This window comes from Mandrillus leucophaeus, unplaced genomic scaffold (assembly GCF_000951045.1).
Source record: "Mandrillus leucophaeus isolate KB7577 unplaced genomic scaffold, Mleu.le_1.0 Scaffold637, whole genome shotgun sequence".
Lineage (NCBI taxonomy): Eukaryota > Metazoa > Chordata > Mammalia > Primates > Cercopithecidae > Mandrillus > Mandrillus leucophaeus.
This window is the reverse complement of record NW_012106886.1, coordinates 455543-473263: the sequence shown is the minus strand read 5'-3', so window position 1 is coordinate 473263 and position 17721 is coordinate 455543. Positions and strand designations below refer to the sequence as shown.

The window sequence follows — 17721 nt, the reverse complement described above, 5'->3', positions numbered from 1 at the left end:
ATAATATTGCCATCTTAACAATACTAAGTCTGATCCGTGAACACAGGATGTCTTTCCATTTATTTAAGCCTCCTTTAATTTCTTCCAAATTTTGTAGTTTTCAGTCTTGCATTTGTTTTGTTAAGTTGATTCCTATTTTATTCTTTCTGATGCTATTATAAATGGAATTATTTAACTTTGTTTTCATATTGTTTGTTGCTAGTATAAAGAAATACAATTCATTTTTGTATATTGATCTTGTATCTTGAAACCGTGAGGAACTTGCTTATTAGTTCTAATAAGCTGTGTGTTTGTGTGTGTGTGTGTGTGTGTGTGTGTGTGTGTGAATTCCTAGGATTTTCTATATACAAAACGGTGTCATCTGTAAATAGTTTTACCTCTTCTTTTCCAATCTGGACGCATTTATTTCTTTTTCTTTCCCAAACGCTTCTTAAACATTAGCTTCTTAAACATTTTTAACCCAAGTTCTAATTGGTCCGCTGTGCCAGATGGTCTTACAAGGTAATCCCCTTCTAGTGCTACCCTCTGACAAGTTGGTCCCCAAGGACCCCAGCATTTGTTCGCTTAAAGGCAAATACACTTTGAGGTCAGGAAGATCTTAACACCACCCTCCCCATCTGAAGTCCCAACCCCACTCCTTACCCCAAGTCCAGAACACTGGACTTCCTGACCCAATTGGTAACCAATCCTATATTTCCTGCTTTTCACAATAGCCCGGAATAAAGAAGTAAAAAGATACTGGCGTGAAATTGCAAGTCCAGGAGAAAAAATAAGCCACCCACTGCCCAGGGTAGCAGTGGGTTCAGGGTGGCAGAAGTACGTGTAGGAGGTGAGGGGTTTGCCTGATGGCTGACTCCCCTATCATCTCCCATCATGGAGACCACTCTCTACCCCACTGAAGCCACCCCAAGGAGTGGAGGGATACAAACTGATAGGTATACCTTACACACAAACATACGCCATCACCTAGGGGCAGACCACTTATGCCAGCACAGCCCGAACCTCAGGAGGCAGCCCTGGCCCTGGCTGGTAGGTCACGCCGTGGATGGTTGGGAGCAGCTCCTCTGGCTGGAGCTGCGATGGCTCAGGACAAAGGAAGACGAGTTGCTCTTTTTGCTGGTACTTGTCTCTCCTAGGCGGTTGCCCTTTAGGTAGCTGGCGGAGCAGCACAGGAAGCGCTGCACGAGTTCGTGGAAGAGGTGACCCGTGAACAGCATGTAGATCCAGGGGTTGCAGCAGCTGTTGAGGCTGGCCAGGAGCATGACGATGATGAAGGCCGAGGCTGAGGGGGCGGGGGCAGGAGAAAGGAGAACAGGGCATTAATTAACACTGGAGACACTTCCAGACCTATCTGACTTAAACACCATTTCCTGAGCTTGTCCAAGTACTACATCCCGAATCACAAGATGAGGTACTAAAGAGGCAAAGTTTGTCTTCCTTTTTCCTCCTTGTGCTGGACATGCTCTCAGGCTGTCCTCCAAACCCTCCCCACCAGGCTCAGCCCAGGCTTGGAACTGTCCCTGCCTTTCTCTCACCAGCAGCTTTCCCACTGCCTACCTCCCTCTATCTATCACAGCCACCTTTTCATGCATCACTCACCCAACCAGTGTTGAGTGCCTACAACTTCCAGTGTCTACAAGCACAGCACCCAGAAGCTGCAACACCCAGTTTTCATGCTAGCCTCACCAGCGTCTAGTTACTTGAAGTCCCTAAGAAGCTTCGGTTTCCTAATCTTTAAGTGGGCATAAGGACAGTGCCCAAACCTCTGAGGACTGCTGCTAGGATTAAAAGTGCCTGATACACAGTGAGTGCCCAATAAATGATGGCTGCTATCATGACCATCTGCCGGACAAATCAATCAAATAAAATGGGAAACACCATGATGTGGACATCTTGTGAGTTAGGTAGTCATAGGAAGCGGGTGCCGCTGTGAGAGTCATAGCCGGCCCCACAAACGGGGCATGTGAGCTGATTCCCGAAGATGCCTATGGTTTTTCCAGGCAGAGCAGGGAAGAAATGTGCTCCAGGCAGAAGGAATGGCACCAGCAAAGGCGTGGCAGCAAGAAAGTGTATGACATCTTCACAGCTGATCAACTGTGGAGATGATCAAAGCATCTCCATGAAGCTATGCCTAAGAGCACTACTTCAGCATGACAATAAGACTCATGCAGGAAAAAGAAAGTGACATGAAAATTATCTGAAGCACTCTGTAAAGGCTATTATACTGAGGACTCATGGAGTTGCAGTCGAAATTAATGATCAGAAATCAGCTTGAAAACATTGCCTGTCACAAACCGAAACTTCAAGGAGGAAGAAAAAATTCCTAATTCTAGGTACTTCCGCGCACAGGGATAAAAATCTGGCTTCTTTCAATGGCCTTAAATCTGAACAATCAGACATCTCCTGATGACAGACAAGGCCAGGCAACATCTCCAGAAACCTACAAGGAAAACAGCTAGGAATTCTGTTCAGCCGCCTCCTTGTGTGTAAAGGCAACTGCAAGAAGGTGCGGAAAATCCACTAGTCTTCTTTCTGTCTGCTCTGCAAAATTTTTCGACAAATAACTCTAGAGTTCAAGAGCTAAATCCAGGGAAGGACTCTTCACTGGGGATGCTAGAGAGGTGCAAAATCTAGATGTGGCCGCTGATGAAGAGAACAGAGATGTTTATCAGCAAAGTCTTCAAGCACCAAGGAAAGAAAGGTGGTTGGTTGTTGGTAAGTCTACCTGAGTGGCTCTCAAAGTGGGCTCCCCCACCCAGAACGACACATCACATGGGAACTTGCTAGAAATGCACATTCTCAGGCCCCACCCCAGAACTACCCTCTGGAGGTAGGGCTCAGGAATGTTGTAATTCTAATGCGCCCTCAAGGTTAAGAACCACTGGTCTAATTAATTGGTGCACGTGTTGGAACAAAAGCAAGCTACGACAGACAGAAAACAAAATTCTTGCAAAAGAGAGTTTTTAGAAAGCAAAGAATGGAAATTTAACTCTTAGTACTAGAATAATAAAGAACAGAAAAGAGGAAAAGTGAAAGAAAAATGACCAATATTACTAAATTCATTGCTTTTAACAAAAAATATTTTGTTAAGAAATTTGCTTTGATTTGGATGGCTAAGAAGATGAATTTAAGTTAGAAACTCTGGTGCAATATTTCACCAACAATATTAAAATTCACCCACAAGACTAAAAACAGAATGTCTTAGAAATAATGAAAGAGGCAAAAATCAACATGCAACATACAAAAGTCAACATTTACAAACTACCAATCACAAAGGGAAGGACATAGGTGTATAAAGCTTTGCAATGAGATAGAAGGAAACATCAGGAATGAAGTTAACAGAAAGACACCATGTTTTGCCTAGTTGGACACAGTTATTTGGCACAATCTTACCTGTTCATGTAAGCCATTGGTCTCACTCTTTACTCTTTGGATCTTTCCAATTTTTTATCCTATTTTTTTTTTTTTTTTAAACTACAGAAACATCAACAACAAAGAAGAAAAGAGTTAATGAATTCCTAAGTAGCCACCAATCCTTCTGTCTCCAAGAGGCCGGTGTGGGTGGGAGAAATCTAACCAGCAACTCTGATCCCACCTGGTGGCCACAGACACGAGTGACCTCGAGTGGGTCCTCAGGGGATGAAGGGCCCTCTCTAAGCTGAACCTGCTCATGTCAAGTCACCAACACTAAGGGCACATTTGGCTGTTCTTAATTTGTCAATATCCTAGTCATCCCAAGTCGTTAAGTTTCCAGGAACAGCACTTCAAAGCTCTACCATCACGGGGAGATTTATTTAGGAACACAAAGCAGGGACTATGGGGCATATTTCAAAGGGGTGAGGCAGCAGGAATAAAGGCCCATGGTTGAGAACAGCCAAGATCATTCAGGGACTTCCCAGGAGGCAAGAAGGGAAAGGGGGAGTTTCACAAGAGAAGAGGTTGGAAAGATGGTTTGGAACCAGACAGGAGGATCTTAAATCCAGGCAGAGTCTGCCCACTTGACTGCATGGGCAATAGGGAGCCATTGATGGTTACTGAGCAGGTGAGTGACTACGGATTCCACTTCAACCTGTTTTCTGCACTTACTCTATCTTGTTTAGGCCATAGCATTCCCCTTTCTGGTGGCAAGAAAGGCTTCACAGGATTACAGACAACTTGGAACAGAACAAAGCATGAAAAACATTGTCCTTACATTTCACATTTTCCATGTGAGGATGTGACAATGTTGACCCTCATAATCACTGCTCGAGCCTGCCCAGAAGAGTACAGTTTTCAAAGTAGCCTTACCTTCATTTTATAGATGAGGAAAGTGAAACTTAGAGAAGGAGAGTCACTTCCCCAAGGGCACACAGCAAGTCACCCTGTGTTCACACATTAATGAAGACTGATTACTTTTAAAAACAGGTTAGCATCCTCACAGGCCAGGTTGGTTCCAGTTAGTGAATCCTGTCTGTCCCAAAGCCAAGATAGAAGGTGGTTGGGGAGTTTGCCTAATGCTATCATTTGAGGGACAGAGAGCAACCTCCCTGTTTCCAAAACAAATGTGGTCCACCAGTGAGAGTAAGCACTGCCCATTCCCCATTTTTGATGCTGTGGATGCTGTGGTCCGCCCTGGGCACCCATTCCTCCAGCTGCCCAAGAGCTGCCGGCCAAATGCTCACAGCTGAGCTCCTCTCTGGGCATTGCCTTTGGCCAAAAGGAGCTGCCACACCCAATGACTGCTTAGTACAAATGTGCAAAGGCCAGGATCCATGCCTTCATCTGGGCTTCTCTGAAGGGCCATGGCCGCTCCCAAGCTACCGGGGAGACTGGCTTCCCTCCCCATTTCCGCACAAAGCAACCACAATGAAGTCAGCGCAGAGAGGAGGACCTACAAGTCCTCATGGGCCTGACCCTTCTCCGGGGTCCCTCAGGAAAGGAAGCTGTTCACAGTGGGAGCCCCTGGCCCACAGAAACACTGGCTGAGAGGCAGGGAGGAGAACCCAGGAACTCAGGATCTGCACACAAAGCCCTGGGGCCTGGATCCCTCTCCCACCTAATCACTCTCTGAACTACATCTACTGCCTGAGCCTCAGTTTCCTTATCTGTAGTATGGAGGCAGTAATCATAAGGCTACTGAGAAAATGAAAAAAAAAATTAAAGATAGTGTAAAAGGGCGTTGTGACTGGCAAAGTGTTTTTTCAAGTAATTGTTATTAATATTAGTATTAATGCTTGTGAGCTATGACCAACTACAGCAATTCTTTACAATCCAAGTCTGGAGACTCCCAATCCCAGAACAATTAGAGAAATCATCCTCAGCCCATTTTCCCTACACTGCTCAAAAGCTAAAAAAAAAAAAAAAAAAATCAAACCCCAGAGCCCTCGGATTGAATTACTTGACAAGAAAGGAACTCTAACAGTCAATTTTGGAAAAACTTATTGTACCAGTGACCTAGAAATCCAAAAGGGAAGGTTGCTGTAACTGTGGGCAGGAGCAGGATCTCAGGGTCTTCGATGGAAGAGCCAGTTCTAATCATGTCTCTCCCACTTGCCTGCCATAAAAATCACATCTAGCCCCACGATCGAGCCCTGAGTATGCCAGGACTGCAAACTTCCTCTCTCCCATCCTTGCTGGGAAGGGAGGATGAAGAGGAGGTGCTGTGCACCCGGACTCCCCGGGGGCTGCTGGTCTCATGCTTATGGCATTTCTCGGAGGAGGAAGAGGTCAGACATCCATCCTTTCATTCTGCCTCCACTCCATGCCATGCACTGAGTAGGTGCTGGGATCTAAGGGCAGTCTCTGCCCTCAAGTGATTTCCAGACTCAGGATGAGAGAGACTGAAAAGACCAGCAGAATATTAAACAGGGGGTAAAGCATTTGGGGAAGGGGCTGCTGGGCACAAGGCTGAGGACTAGGGGTGGTTTTCAAGTGCAGTCTCTTATGTGCCAAGCGGGGTACATGAGCAGAAACAGCCACACACCAAACGCCAATATCCCCTGCTGGGCAATTCTGCCCCTGGGAGAATCAACTCTGCATTTCTACGTGGCACCATGATTCATGGAGAGGTGGGAGGCAGAGGTCTACATTCCATCCTTTCCAGCCTGGCTTTCCTCAAGCCCCAGGAACTCCCCTGTTCGGATTTCCCGGCACTCTTTCCACCCCAGCACTGAAACCCCAAATTAGCCCAGAACAGCTGAAAGGCAGCTGGCCATGGCCTCTCTGGGCTGTGCTGTTCCTGAGGCTACTGGCACGTTTCACATGACTCAAAGACGTACGCTCAAGATTGGCTGGGTCAAAGCAAGCCCGTCAACTTTACAAAAGGCCTGCACTTGAGAAACCAATCATTTGCTACGGGGCCTCCCCAGAGTACCAGGAATTCAGACGTAAGTCTCTTATTCCTACGGGACCGTGTGGGTATCTGGGAACAAAACTATGGAAGACCCTTTCTTAAGAAAATGATTTTTGAATGTATGCTTATAGAAAGATTGAGTCACAATATATACTATAGGGTGCCTTCTTAGAAAAGATTTTTCTAAAAATCACAGATGTGTGATCAGCCTGTGTAGCGCAAGGTCTGGGTGAAGAGCCAAACGGGCGGGCTACAGAGTTGAAAATGGGTTTCTCCCACAGCACTGCTCCAATCTGGTAGGTGTGCTGGACTCACTGGGCTGGGCCTGTGAATAACCACATTCTGGAAGAAGACAAGCCAGGGCCTTCCTGCAAACGACTAGCCCTTCGCTACCCTTCAAGGAATGACAAGGCCCTCCAGCCAAACTGGACCACATGTGTAAAGGCAAACAGTGAGTGCTGGTAAAAGATAATATATTAAAGCTTTGCTGCTCAAAGTGTAGCCAGTGGCTGGCTACAGGGCATCTGATAGGCATCACTTGTTTCCTCGTCAAAACTGCAAACTCCTGGGGCCCCACTGCAGACCTACTGAATCAGAATCTGCATTTTAACAAAATGCACATTAAAGTTTGAGCAGCTTCCTTCCAACTGGCTCAAATCTTATAGATAGGAAAGAAGAAATGAATAAAGTAACCGTCCGTCGTTGTTGATCTCAGCGTGGAATGTGCATCTGCTTCTTTGCATGGTAAGCTCCTACTCATCCCTCAAAAACCCTTTTCAAATGATACTTCCCCTCTGAAACCCTCCTGCTTTCTTCCCAGGGAGACAGATCAACTAATGCCATCTCAGGGCATTTGCAGTACTTGGTAAATAAATACCTCTATAACAGCATCACCCCATCATATTGTCATTATTTTTTGATACTCTTTGGCCAGGGACTGTGTCTTATTGGTGGCTCTGTCCTTAGGCTGCTAACAGCTACTAGAAAATAGGAAGAGTTCAATAAGGAACTGAATTGAACTGAAGCATGAAATTAGAGGCAAGAGGTCCTGATAAATCAGCCACTGCTGCCGGTATGTTGGAAGGGCTACAAATAATTTCCCTGCTCAACCACAGGATATGGCCTCCCAATAAGGTGACTGGACGCAAATGCAATTCCCTCTGGGAAAATTAAGTTCACACTCAGATATGGTCAGGTGGAGAGAAAGGGAGAGAAACAGAATGAGCAAGAGTGCTGTTGGGGTGGGAGATATGGGCTGGGAGGGCAGAGGCCCATAGTCTCGAAGCATCAGGCTAAAGGGCAGGAAGCCTTAGCTCCTGGCTGGGCACAAAAGGAGATACTGGCAGAGGCTGCCCGTCAGCGCAGGAATCAGGAGTAAGGATTTGGGCCTTGGGGCTGGGACACAGGAGACCACCTGGTTACACCTCCCTCCCACCCATACCTTAGGCAAGACCCAGTCTAGGGTACCTCTAAACGAGAGCTAGAACCTTCCACCAGCCCTCCGGTCTCCTCCAGGTGAGACAGTTGTTTCTCTTTCCTTTTAATACTCTTGTTCCCAGTATCCGTAGACTTGCCACCATGCGCCAACTGAAACTGCTGCCCATTTGCTAAAATGCTAGGCCTGTGCCCAAAATAACTCCCACTCCATCGGCTGCGCTGACTTGCACCAGCAGGATGTTCCACCCTCTCTACAACCTAAGCCCTATTCTGAACTTCGGAAACCTGAGATTCTGAATCCCAGAAACCTGAGTTGTGGGCAGGCTCAGCCCCATACCTGAAGTGTGTGGGGCTGCCGCTCCACCTGACACTAACCGCGCAGAAACTGGGGGTGTCCCTCCCAGAGGTCTGTGGGTGTGCCCAGAACTCTGTGACCAACCTTGACCAGACTGTCCCACATTTATGCATGCTAGCATCTGGCCACAGGAGGGCAAGGGCTTGGGAGGGCCCCTTGTCAATTCTCTTCACTTGGGGGTTGACAGATGAAAGCAGTGGTTGTGTGGACAGGAGCCTGTAAAGGCATCAGTAACTGTTTTTTTGAATGAATGAGTTAGCATTCAGAGGAAGAAGCTCCTCCAAAGTGGGAAAACAGGGATGGCTTCTTGAAAGGGGCACTGGATGAGGCTGCCAAGCTCACTCGTTCAGGCTGTGCACTGCACAGTTCCTAGGAACACCCTGCTCATAGACCATGAGGTAAAAGGCATCCCCTGGAGTTGTGCCACAAGGTAGCCCACACACTGGACTTGGGCTTCAAAGGATGGGAATCCATGGAAGAAACTGGGGTGGGTGTTCCCATGGCACGAACAGTATTAGCATAGGTGCAAAGGCAGCAAGGCCACAGGAACTTGTGGAAAGTGAAAAATCATCAGGCCTGGCTGGGGGTACACGAGGCAGGCTGGCCAGAGACCAGGGCAATGCTAACAAGAGAGTATTCATTTGTTGGGTATTAGTTTAAAAAGCAGAACAGTGGGTCTAAGCCAGCAGTTCCTAACCAGGGATAACTTTGCCCCTTAGTGAACTTTTGGCAATGTCTGGAGACAGTTTTGGTGGCCACAGCTGGCAGGGAGGTTGCTAGTGGCAAGTAGCACATAGAGGACAGGAATGCTGCTAAATATCCTACCATGCACAGAACAGCTCCTCCCCGACACACATACACATACGCCAAAGATTATCCAGCCTAAAATGTCAGTAGTGCCAAAGTTGAAAAATCATACTCTAAACCAAGAAGGTGATAATGGAAAGAGAAAGCAAACTGCCCAAAGGAGGCATGTGGTGCAGCTAAGATGATGGAATTGGTGGACACAGGGAGGATGCGAGCGGCGTGGCACTGAACCCAGAGTGCTGGGAGGGCAGTGCCATCAGCAGATGTGTACCTAGGTGGGTGTGTGTGTAGGTGTTGCAGGAAGAGCCCAAGATGTCAGGACCTTGGGGCCAGATAGCGGGGGAGGGCTCGACTTCCATGGATCTGGGGCAGGTGCAGCGATCTAACGAGCATCCAGGAGATCCCCAAGGTGAAGGTGTAGATCATCAGGAAAACTGCTAGCCTAGGGCGGCAGGGAGTTGGGGTAGTCATGCAGTGTGTCAGTCTCTAGAGTGAGATGACTGGGTTCCAATCCCAGCTCCATCACTTACTCAGCGGTGATCATGGGCAGGTCACACCTCTCTAAGCCTCGGTTTCTTCATCTGTAGAAAAGCCATGATGGGCCCCTGCCTTGCTGCATTAGGGTGAGGAGCAGAAATGACCCGGGCACAGGCCTTGCTCAGAGTGGGCACTCAGTCAGTGGTGGCTGCTGTTACCAACTAATCCCACTCCTCCCTTCACCAAAGCTGAGGCCCAGAGAGGGTATCGAGTTCCATCATGAACTGTTATCCCTATTGCTCAGATGGGAATGGCAGAGGTCCAGAGGCCATCAAGAGACATTGCCCCAAATGACACAGATGGCAACAAGACCAGGTCCCAGAAGGGGACTGGCTACTTCCCAGCACTGTCTCCCGGGGCTGGGGACTCTGGCAGGTGGGGTCTGGTGTATACGGTCTGGCTTCAGCCCCTGGGAGGGAGCCCCATGGGGTTGTCTTTGCTTTCAGAAGTTGCTAGGGCAAGGTGGTAAGGTCAGCAGGTAAGCCAGTGCCTCAGATCACACTCAGACATGCCAGCCCCGGGCCACAGACCTGATCCAGCCTCCACAGACAGCGTGATGCAGCCAGGGCACCTGCTAATCTCCTCCCGATCCAAGGCCCTCCACAACCCCTCTTCCCCTTCTCACCCCTCCCGAAACCCACACAGACAGCCATCAAATGGAAACATGATGTAACAGGGCCTCACTCAAGAGGCTGGTTTGGAGTTTGTTTTTCTTTGAGTTTTTTGGTTTTTGTTTTTTGTCTTTTTAGCTATTATTTATCAAACCTTTGGAGGGAAAAATGGAAAGTGAAATCACCTCAGGGCAGAAACCCAAAGGGAAAACATTAACATTAGCTAAGAACATAAAAGAACACACAATTACCGAATCATATAAGAGTCTGAAGTTAACTGTCCATCTCACTGTGATTTATACCCAGAAGGGCCGAGCTCGTGCATGGTTCATGGCCCAGAGTGAATATCCTGTCCCAGCTCCTCCTGCCGGCCCACCATGCTCTCCGCATCGCTGGGTCACCTCAAGAACAAGCCCCTCCAAGGGCCCTGGTCCCCTACACCTCAGGCACAGCATTCACAGAAGGAAAGGTGGACGGGACATGCCAGATGGTCCTCAGTCCCACGGAAACAGGGAGGGGCTGGGAAGCTCATTCTACAGATGGGGAAACGGTTCAAACCAGGCCTCCTGTGCCTGTCAGCCTTCCTCCCGGTCCAGCGCTCCTAACAGATGTTTGGTCGCCCCCAGCAATGGGGCGCTCCTTTCTTTCCCAGGTTGCCAGTTCCGTTTTGGAGGGCTACTTAGAAAGTCCCTATTCTTCCTGAGTCCAGCTCTTCATGCCCATCCCTGCCCCGTCTCACTCACCTCCCTGCTCCCATTTTCCACGTATTTGGCAAGCACTGGTTGAGCTATCAGTGACTGTGCAGCCTTGTACCAGGCATCCCCTGGAGTAAAAGGCATCCCCTGGAGTAAAAGGCATCCCCTGGGGTTGTGACACAAAATAGCCACACATTGGATTTGGGCATAACAAGTAAGGAACAGTCCACCTCTCCAGCCTTAACAAGCTTCTCTCCCACCTCCCAGCCTCCCTGTGCCTGCTGTCCACTCCCATTCCCTCCACCCAGGCTCAAGGCAAGAATCCCCACCTTGTCTATCAGGAAGGGGCCATGGGTCACACCATTTAATCCTCACAACCCCATGCAGTGAGCCATGCTATCCTTATTACATGGAGGAGGAGGCAGAGGCTCAGAGCAGGTAAAACAACTGGCTTAAGGACACCAGACTGGGCATTTTACCACAGAGATGCTGGAAGGAGAAGACTAGAGACAGAGACCCCATATCCTGTCCACCACACTCAGCCAACATCAACCAACCCTAGAAATACGAACAGCCCCACTCTACCAAACTCCCTTCTCATCCTCATCTCCTCCCTCAGAACGGCCCCAGGGTCAGAGCCCCTGCAACCAGCAGCATAGCAAATGCCACTGGGTTCAAGGGAAAAGGCTGGTGCCAAATCTTTGGCTTTAGAATTTAATTCTGGAAGATATATAAAGGGCTCATCAAACCCTGCATGGGGCATCCAGTCTCACCAGCCTCATCAAGTCAGCACCCAACAGCATCCGGCTGCTTTGAAAAATGGATCTCATTAAATTACTCAGATGCTCCCATTGGCTCTTTCTTCCGAATCACGGAAATATTTAAGCTCAAAGTTTTCCTCTTTGGTACTTATAAAAAGTAACCACGTGTAGAGCTTGTCTATACACAGAGAGACTTTATTATTATTAATAGTATTATTGCTACTATTATTGTAGTATTTTTATTTTCCTTTTCTTCTCCCTACTGCCTGCTTTATCCCAGTTTCCTCATATCTTTTTTATCTTGTTGAGTTACCTAAATTTTTGTCCACCACCACACATTACTTTTGGAATAAGGTGAGCTCTAAACCCATAAAGGCAGCCCTTGGTATTTGTGAAGGTGTAGGAAGGAATGAAGTCGCTCAAGGGAGAGATGGAAAAGAGAGAGCAAACGCTGAAGGAGAGAGGGATGTTGGGTCCCCGGGCCACCACATCTGCAGCCACCAGAGGCGTGACATCCCACCCACTCTGGCAGCCTTGATGGTGGCCATTGACTAAGCTTCCCTACCTCCCTGGGGTTTTCATGATAAAGCAGGAACAGACCCATGTGTGCCCCACCTCTCCTGCCTCCCTGTGAGCCTGCTCCGCCCGCAAGCATGACGTCACACTGTTAGCCACAGGCTCCAGTACTGGCTCCTCAGGTGACGAGTGGAGTAAGGGCCCCAGTCTAGATATTTCTGCTTCTAAATTCTGTCCTCTTGGAGAGGAAAGTGAGGCTGTGCATTAATTCCACTTTTCCGATAACAACCTCTCGAGGTAGCTCGAGTGTGGTTCTCTTTTATTCCTTCCTTAGCACTTGTTGGTGGCCTCTGGGTTGAGAGGTATCTCGAAAGCGATGTAGACACCACTTCCATCTGCTACTTGCAATTATCCAAATTAAGGCCAAGTGGACACACGGCTGGTGTTCTAACTGAGCTCACAGCCACTCTGACCCCTGCATCCGTGAGGCCTGGGCATGATGTGGCCAGGCTGGTGGTGGCCAGAGTCCACGTCGCCACCTCGGTGTTTGATGAGGCGCTCACATCTGGACTGGGCTCCTGCTCCTGGCTGTGTGCTTGGGGTAGCGGGGAGGTCCCGGCTGCAGCAGCGTCATGAATCCCTGCCAGTCTGTGTTTGGATTCTTCTCAGCACCCGGGACAAAATGCCAAGGAGGACCAAGAGAAGCCCCGGGGTTTTCATGCAACACCCACCCTTCCCCGTGAATTCCTAAAGGAGCAAAGGGAAGTAGGACCTGAAATACTTAAAGTCCTCTTCTTTCCCTGCCCCTTGGCCTTGAGCAGGAGCCCATCTCTACTGAAGGTCTCATCCCCAGGAAAATCCTCAGAGGACCACAAACACTCAAGAGGCCTATAACCTCCACTCTGGCCAGGATCTGTGTGCGTCAGTTTTTTTCTCTCTCTTTTGTTTCTAAGACAAAGAAATCAATTGTTGACATGCTTTTAAAGTGTAGAAAAGATCTAAACTTCGCTTCATGGTACATGTGGTGTGGGTGTTGCCCACACACTCTCCTTCTTTAGGGAGGACACACGGTGAGAAGAGGAGTACAGGTGACGGGCTGAACAGCAGGAAGCCATAGAGGAGGGAACTGGGAGGAGAGGGAAGGGGAAAAATCACCAGAGACTCGAGACATGAATGGGAGAGGCGAAGGGACCCCAAGGAGAGAGGAGCGGAATGTCTGTTGAATCAATTAACTGAATGCTGAAATGTCCTCATTCTAAAAGCAAGACACTAAGGCTCAAGGGGAATAAAGGGATCTCTCATCTAACATCCCAAAGCTAGTAAGGGCTGGAGGAGGACTAGACCCCACATCTCTCCAGCATCTACTCCAAGGGGTGCTGGTTTCACTTCCTTGACAATTGGTGCTCGAGCTCCTCAAGACCTGGATCTGGTTTCTTCAGATCAGCCCAGGAAACAGGTGTGGCCTAAGGCCTTACTTAGAGACTTCTACTACTGGCTTTTGCCTCCAACCCCACTCCCTCATCACGTGCCCTTCATAAGAATCCTGGCACAGGAAATGCCAGCTCTTCCTCTGACTTGCTGTGTGACCTGGTGCAAGTGCCTTCCCCTCTCTGGGCTCTAGAACCCTCTCTGTAAGGTGTGACCAGGGGCCACACAGGTTCAGTAAATATTGAATAACCAGTGTCTTGGCCACTAAAGCAAACACTGAGCTAACTGGGAGGGTTCCGTAAAGCCTGGAGTCTGTGATTTCCAGAAAGGACCAAAGCAAAGTTACCAAACTGAATGAAAGCAGCTGGCACTGAAATTTCAACTTCCCAGGTGCATGTGTTTGAAACTATTGGGCGCAGTGGTGAATGCACACAGAAATGGGACATTTGCCGTGTCTGGAGTGCAAAAAGGGTGAAAGCAAATCCTTTGGTCTTTCTTTACAAACATTTGAAGTCCCCAGCATCCAGCACGCGTTATGGAATTACCTTCAGACAAAAACTTATAAATCATTCACCACTAGCAATCACCCCACCTGCTCTTTCCACATGAGCTACCGGAAAGGGGTTGTGGGGTAGGGAGTGACAGGAAGCTGCCTGGTGCTCTGTGCCTTGGGGACAGCCACCCAGCACCAGTCACAAACCCAGAGCCCTAGGGTGCCTCTGTTCCTCCAAGCTTTCTCCCTAGGTTGCCCTCTTCTACGCCCTCCTCCTAGCTTTCTGGCACAGGCCAAGAATGGACAATTGCCCCACCCTCAGCCTTGTTCTCAGCAGTCCTCCAACCTGGAAGGCACATTCCCCGCCTACAGAAATCACCCAGCCTCCCCCTCAAACTTGAATGTCCCCCTCCAGGCTTTCTTCTCTTTTCCCCAAGTAGTAGAAGTGAAGTCTCAGTCCTGGGCACTCTCCTCCCTAAGCCTGCCCACCGCTTCTTGCAGTACTCACCTCTCTGCATGGAGACTCATCACCTCCACTCGATGAGGGGTTCGGGGATTTGTCTTCACCTCTCCCTTGGAATCCTCTGCCCCCCAGCACCCCCTTCAACTACTAGGGGCTTGGCTGGACAAATCGCCCACCCCTGCAAGGCTGTCCTTGTCCAAACCAGACTTCTTGGCTTCAAATGGATTTCTTGAACTTAAAGTGGAAGTTCAGCTTAATGTGAACTTAAACTTGAAGGAGTTTGAGCCTGGCCAGGGGTTCCAAACTTACCTCTGCCATCTCCTCCTAACTACCTCCTCCTAACCACGTGGGAAAGCAGATGGAGTCCCTTGAACCTGTTCCACCACCACAGTAAACCATACAGCCCATATGCAGCCCAAGGACTGTGCTAAAGATTTTAACTGCATTTTCTCATGGCATGCCCCTATGCCTGGTGACAGTTGGTACTTTTATCCTTATTGCCACCTCACAGATGAGAAAGTGGAGGCTCAGGGAGGTTAATTGCCCTAAGTCACTTGGCCAAGGGATGATGGAACAGTGACTCTGTGGGATTTCAAACCCTGTTATCCCCCCAGGAAGTCCACAGACCCCTGGACATTCTGAGGCAGCAAGATAAGGGCGTCCCCCAGCCACCAGGCTCCCACCTCCTGGGTCTCCCAGCCCTGGCTACCTTCCTTGGGCGCGTTGGCATCCCAGACGCTCCACATCTGCACGAAGAAGAAAGGCGTCCAGCACACGATGAAGGCCAGCACGATGATGAAAGTCATCTTGACCGTGCGGATCTTGGCCTTGGAGATGAGCTTGACGCTGCTGACACGTGCCAGGGCCATGCGCCCCCCATCGCCAGCCGCCGCGCCCTCTGGCGCCTCTGCCGCTGCAGCTGCAGCGGTCTTGAGCCGCAAATTCTGCCAGATCTTGAAGCTGATAAGGCCATAGCAGGCAGCGAGCACGATGACCGGCACGATGTAGACAGCTAGCGTGATCCACGTGATGTAGGCCTTGGGTCCCCAGGGCTGGATGAAGACGGCCCAGCAGTCGAAGACGCCGTCAGCTACCTCGCGCAGAGAGAAGATGTGCACCTGCGGCGCGCTGGCCACCAGGCAGCCGAGCCACGTGGCGAGCACTGCCAGGCGGTCCGTGCGGCGGCGCAGCGAGCGCAGCGGCTGGCAGATGGCCAGGCAGCGGTCCAGGGACATAAGTAGCAGCAGGTAGGTGGAGGCGAACATGCCCACCACCTGCAAGTACTTGACCAGGCGGCACAGCAGGTCGGGCCCATAGAAGCGGAAGGTGATGTCCCACAGCAACTGCGGCAGCACCTGGAAGACTGCCACCACCAGGTCAGCGATGCTCAGGTGCTTCATGAAGAAGAAGAGGCGCGAGTGCTTGTGGCGCGTGGTGCGCAGCGCCAGCAGCACACACGCATTCCCGCTCAGCGCCAGAAACAGGATGAGACAGAGCACCGCCACCTCCACGCGCGCCAGGGCCTCGTTGCGCCGCGGGGGTCCGGCGGTGCAGTTGCCCTCGGCCCCCGGCGGCGCGGCGCTGGAGTTGACTGCCTCGGTGCTCCAGTTGGCTGCGAGCTCGCCCTCCATGACCCTGGCGGCCGCGGTGCACCCCGGCCTTCGAGCCCTTTACGGCTTGGCGCGGCGGGGCCGGATCCGGCGTGTCGGAGGGTGTAGGGGCGCCTGGGGCTCCTCCTGGAGACTCCACGGACGGATCTGCTGGGTCCACCCTGAAACAAACCGGGAGGGCCGTGAGGAGACCGCCGCGTTTCTCTTCCGACGCGGGTAGGGCATGTTTGTTCCATTCCCAGGAACCCAAGTCATCTGAAACACGGGGCACAACCGCCGGCCTCGGGTTCCTCAGCCGCCACCCCAGAAATCCCCATTGGAGGTACCTCCTCTGAGCCACTGCAAATGAGCGGGAATCCTCTAGCAGCCACAAGCCCAGAGCCCCCAGCGTGCCAGTTCCTTGGGATGTTCAGCGGCTTCCACTGGGGGAGATGGGAGGGTCAAAATCAGCCACTTTCCTCCGGGACTGGGACTCTAAAACCAAACCACCTCCCCGAGGGATCTCCAAACTACCTACCCGCCCCACGCTCCGACCCTCAGCATATCCACCTCCCGCGGGACCCCCATACCAGCCCCTCTCCCAGTAAACGTTAATTCAAGTACTTCCTCCGGAAATCCCCAAATAGCCACTTGCCTGGGAAACCCCAGCTCAGGGCCATCCCCGTCTAACCCCACTTTCTGAGACGCTCAGCCGTCACTACCTGAACTTCCACAGCACCTGCTTCGGTGGAAACCCGGTTCCGCAGTCCCTCCTGGGGGAACCCCTACCTCAAAGCCCAGGATGCCCAATCGCTGTTCCCAGACCCTGGCAGAGACACTTCCCGCGGAGCTCCTCCCCAGCCCAGCAGCCTCGAAGGTTCAGGAACCCCCGGCCTGCGCTTTGGACCCAGATAATCAAGGACTCTGGGTCTCAATCCCGAGAAGTCACTTTACAATCTCTCGGAACACCCCGCGCTCCTCCAGGAACAAGGAGTGCGAGGCATCCCACCACCTCCACTCGGGTCCCGATGGCTCCACCGGCCCTAGCCATCCCGTCCATCCCTGCTTAGCTCCCAGCTACCTGCACCGAGTCCGCAGGTGAACCTAAAGTTGACTCCCCCCAGGAAAGTTGAACGGCGACTGACGGCCCCAGTGACGCGTGCGCTCCCGGCCCGAGTTGGGATGGCCTGCCGGCAGCACCTAATGTGATGCTAGGCTGAGGTCTCTGACTCTGGAGCCTCGGTTGTAATCCCCTCGCCGCAGCTAGCTGGTCGCTGGATGGGTACAGGAGGTGAGCGAGGAGCGCCGCCGAGGATGAGCGCGCGGACAGCGTCTGGATGCCGCGCTGTGCTCTGGGGCAGAGGCTGCACTATCGCACGGGTCCGCTAGGGGGCGGACGAGGCCAGCCGCGCAGACCCCTGCGGAGCGGGGCTGGTTCGCCCAGCGTTGGTCCCCGAGACTTAACAAACGGGTTTATTTTGCAGTGGTTTAAAACTGCGAGAGGGAGGGAACTCGTAAATAACCCGCCCGTTTCTTCCTTTCTTGGTTTGGAAGCTCCTGACTCTGAGACACATAGGAGGCTTGAATAATAATGTTTTTCCCCGGGTAGATAGTGATGAAGTTACAAAAGCATTTAAACTGATTATTTTCCAAAAATGATGTTAATTTTCAGCCTTTTCTCTCCCCCCACACCTCCAG

General features: G+C 50.8%; 1 protein-coding gene across 1 annotated transcript; it reads right to left on the bottom strand.

Moving 5' to 3' along the window:
* Positions 1-371: 371 nt before the first annotated feature.
* Positions 372-17491, bottom strand: OXTR (oxytocin receptor). Its single transcript, XM_012000637.1, has 4 exons — positions 17105-17491; positions 16371-16466; positions 15144-16205; positions 372-1282 (listed from the first exon to the last, which is right to left on the bottom strand). The coding sequence occupies exons 3-4, from the start codon at positions 16063-16065 to the stop codon at positions 1035-1037; spliced, it is 1170 nt and encodes a 389-aa protein (XP_011856027.1). The 5' UTR covers positions 16066-16205; positions 16371-16466; positions 17105-17491; the 3' UTR covers positions 372-1034.
* Positions 17492-17721: the final 230 nt, after the last annotated feature.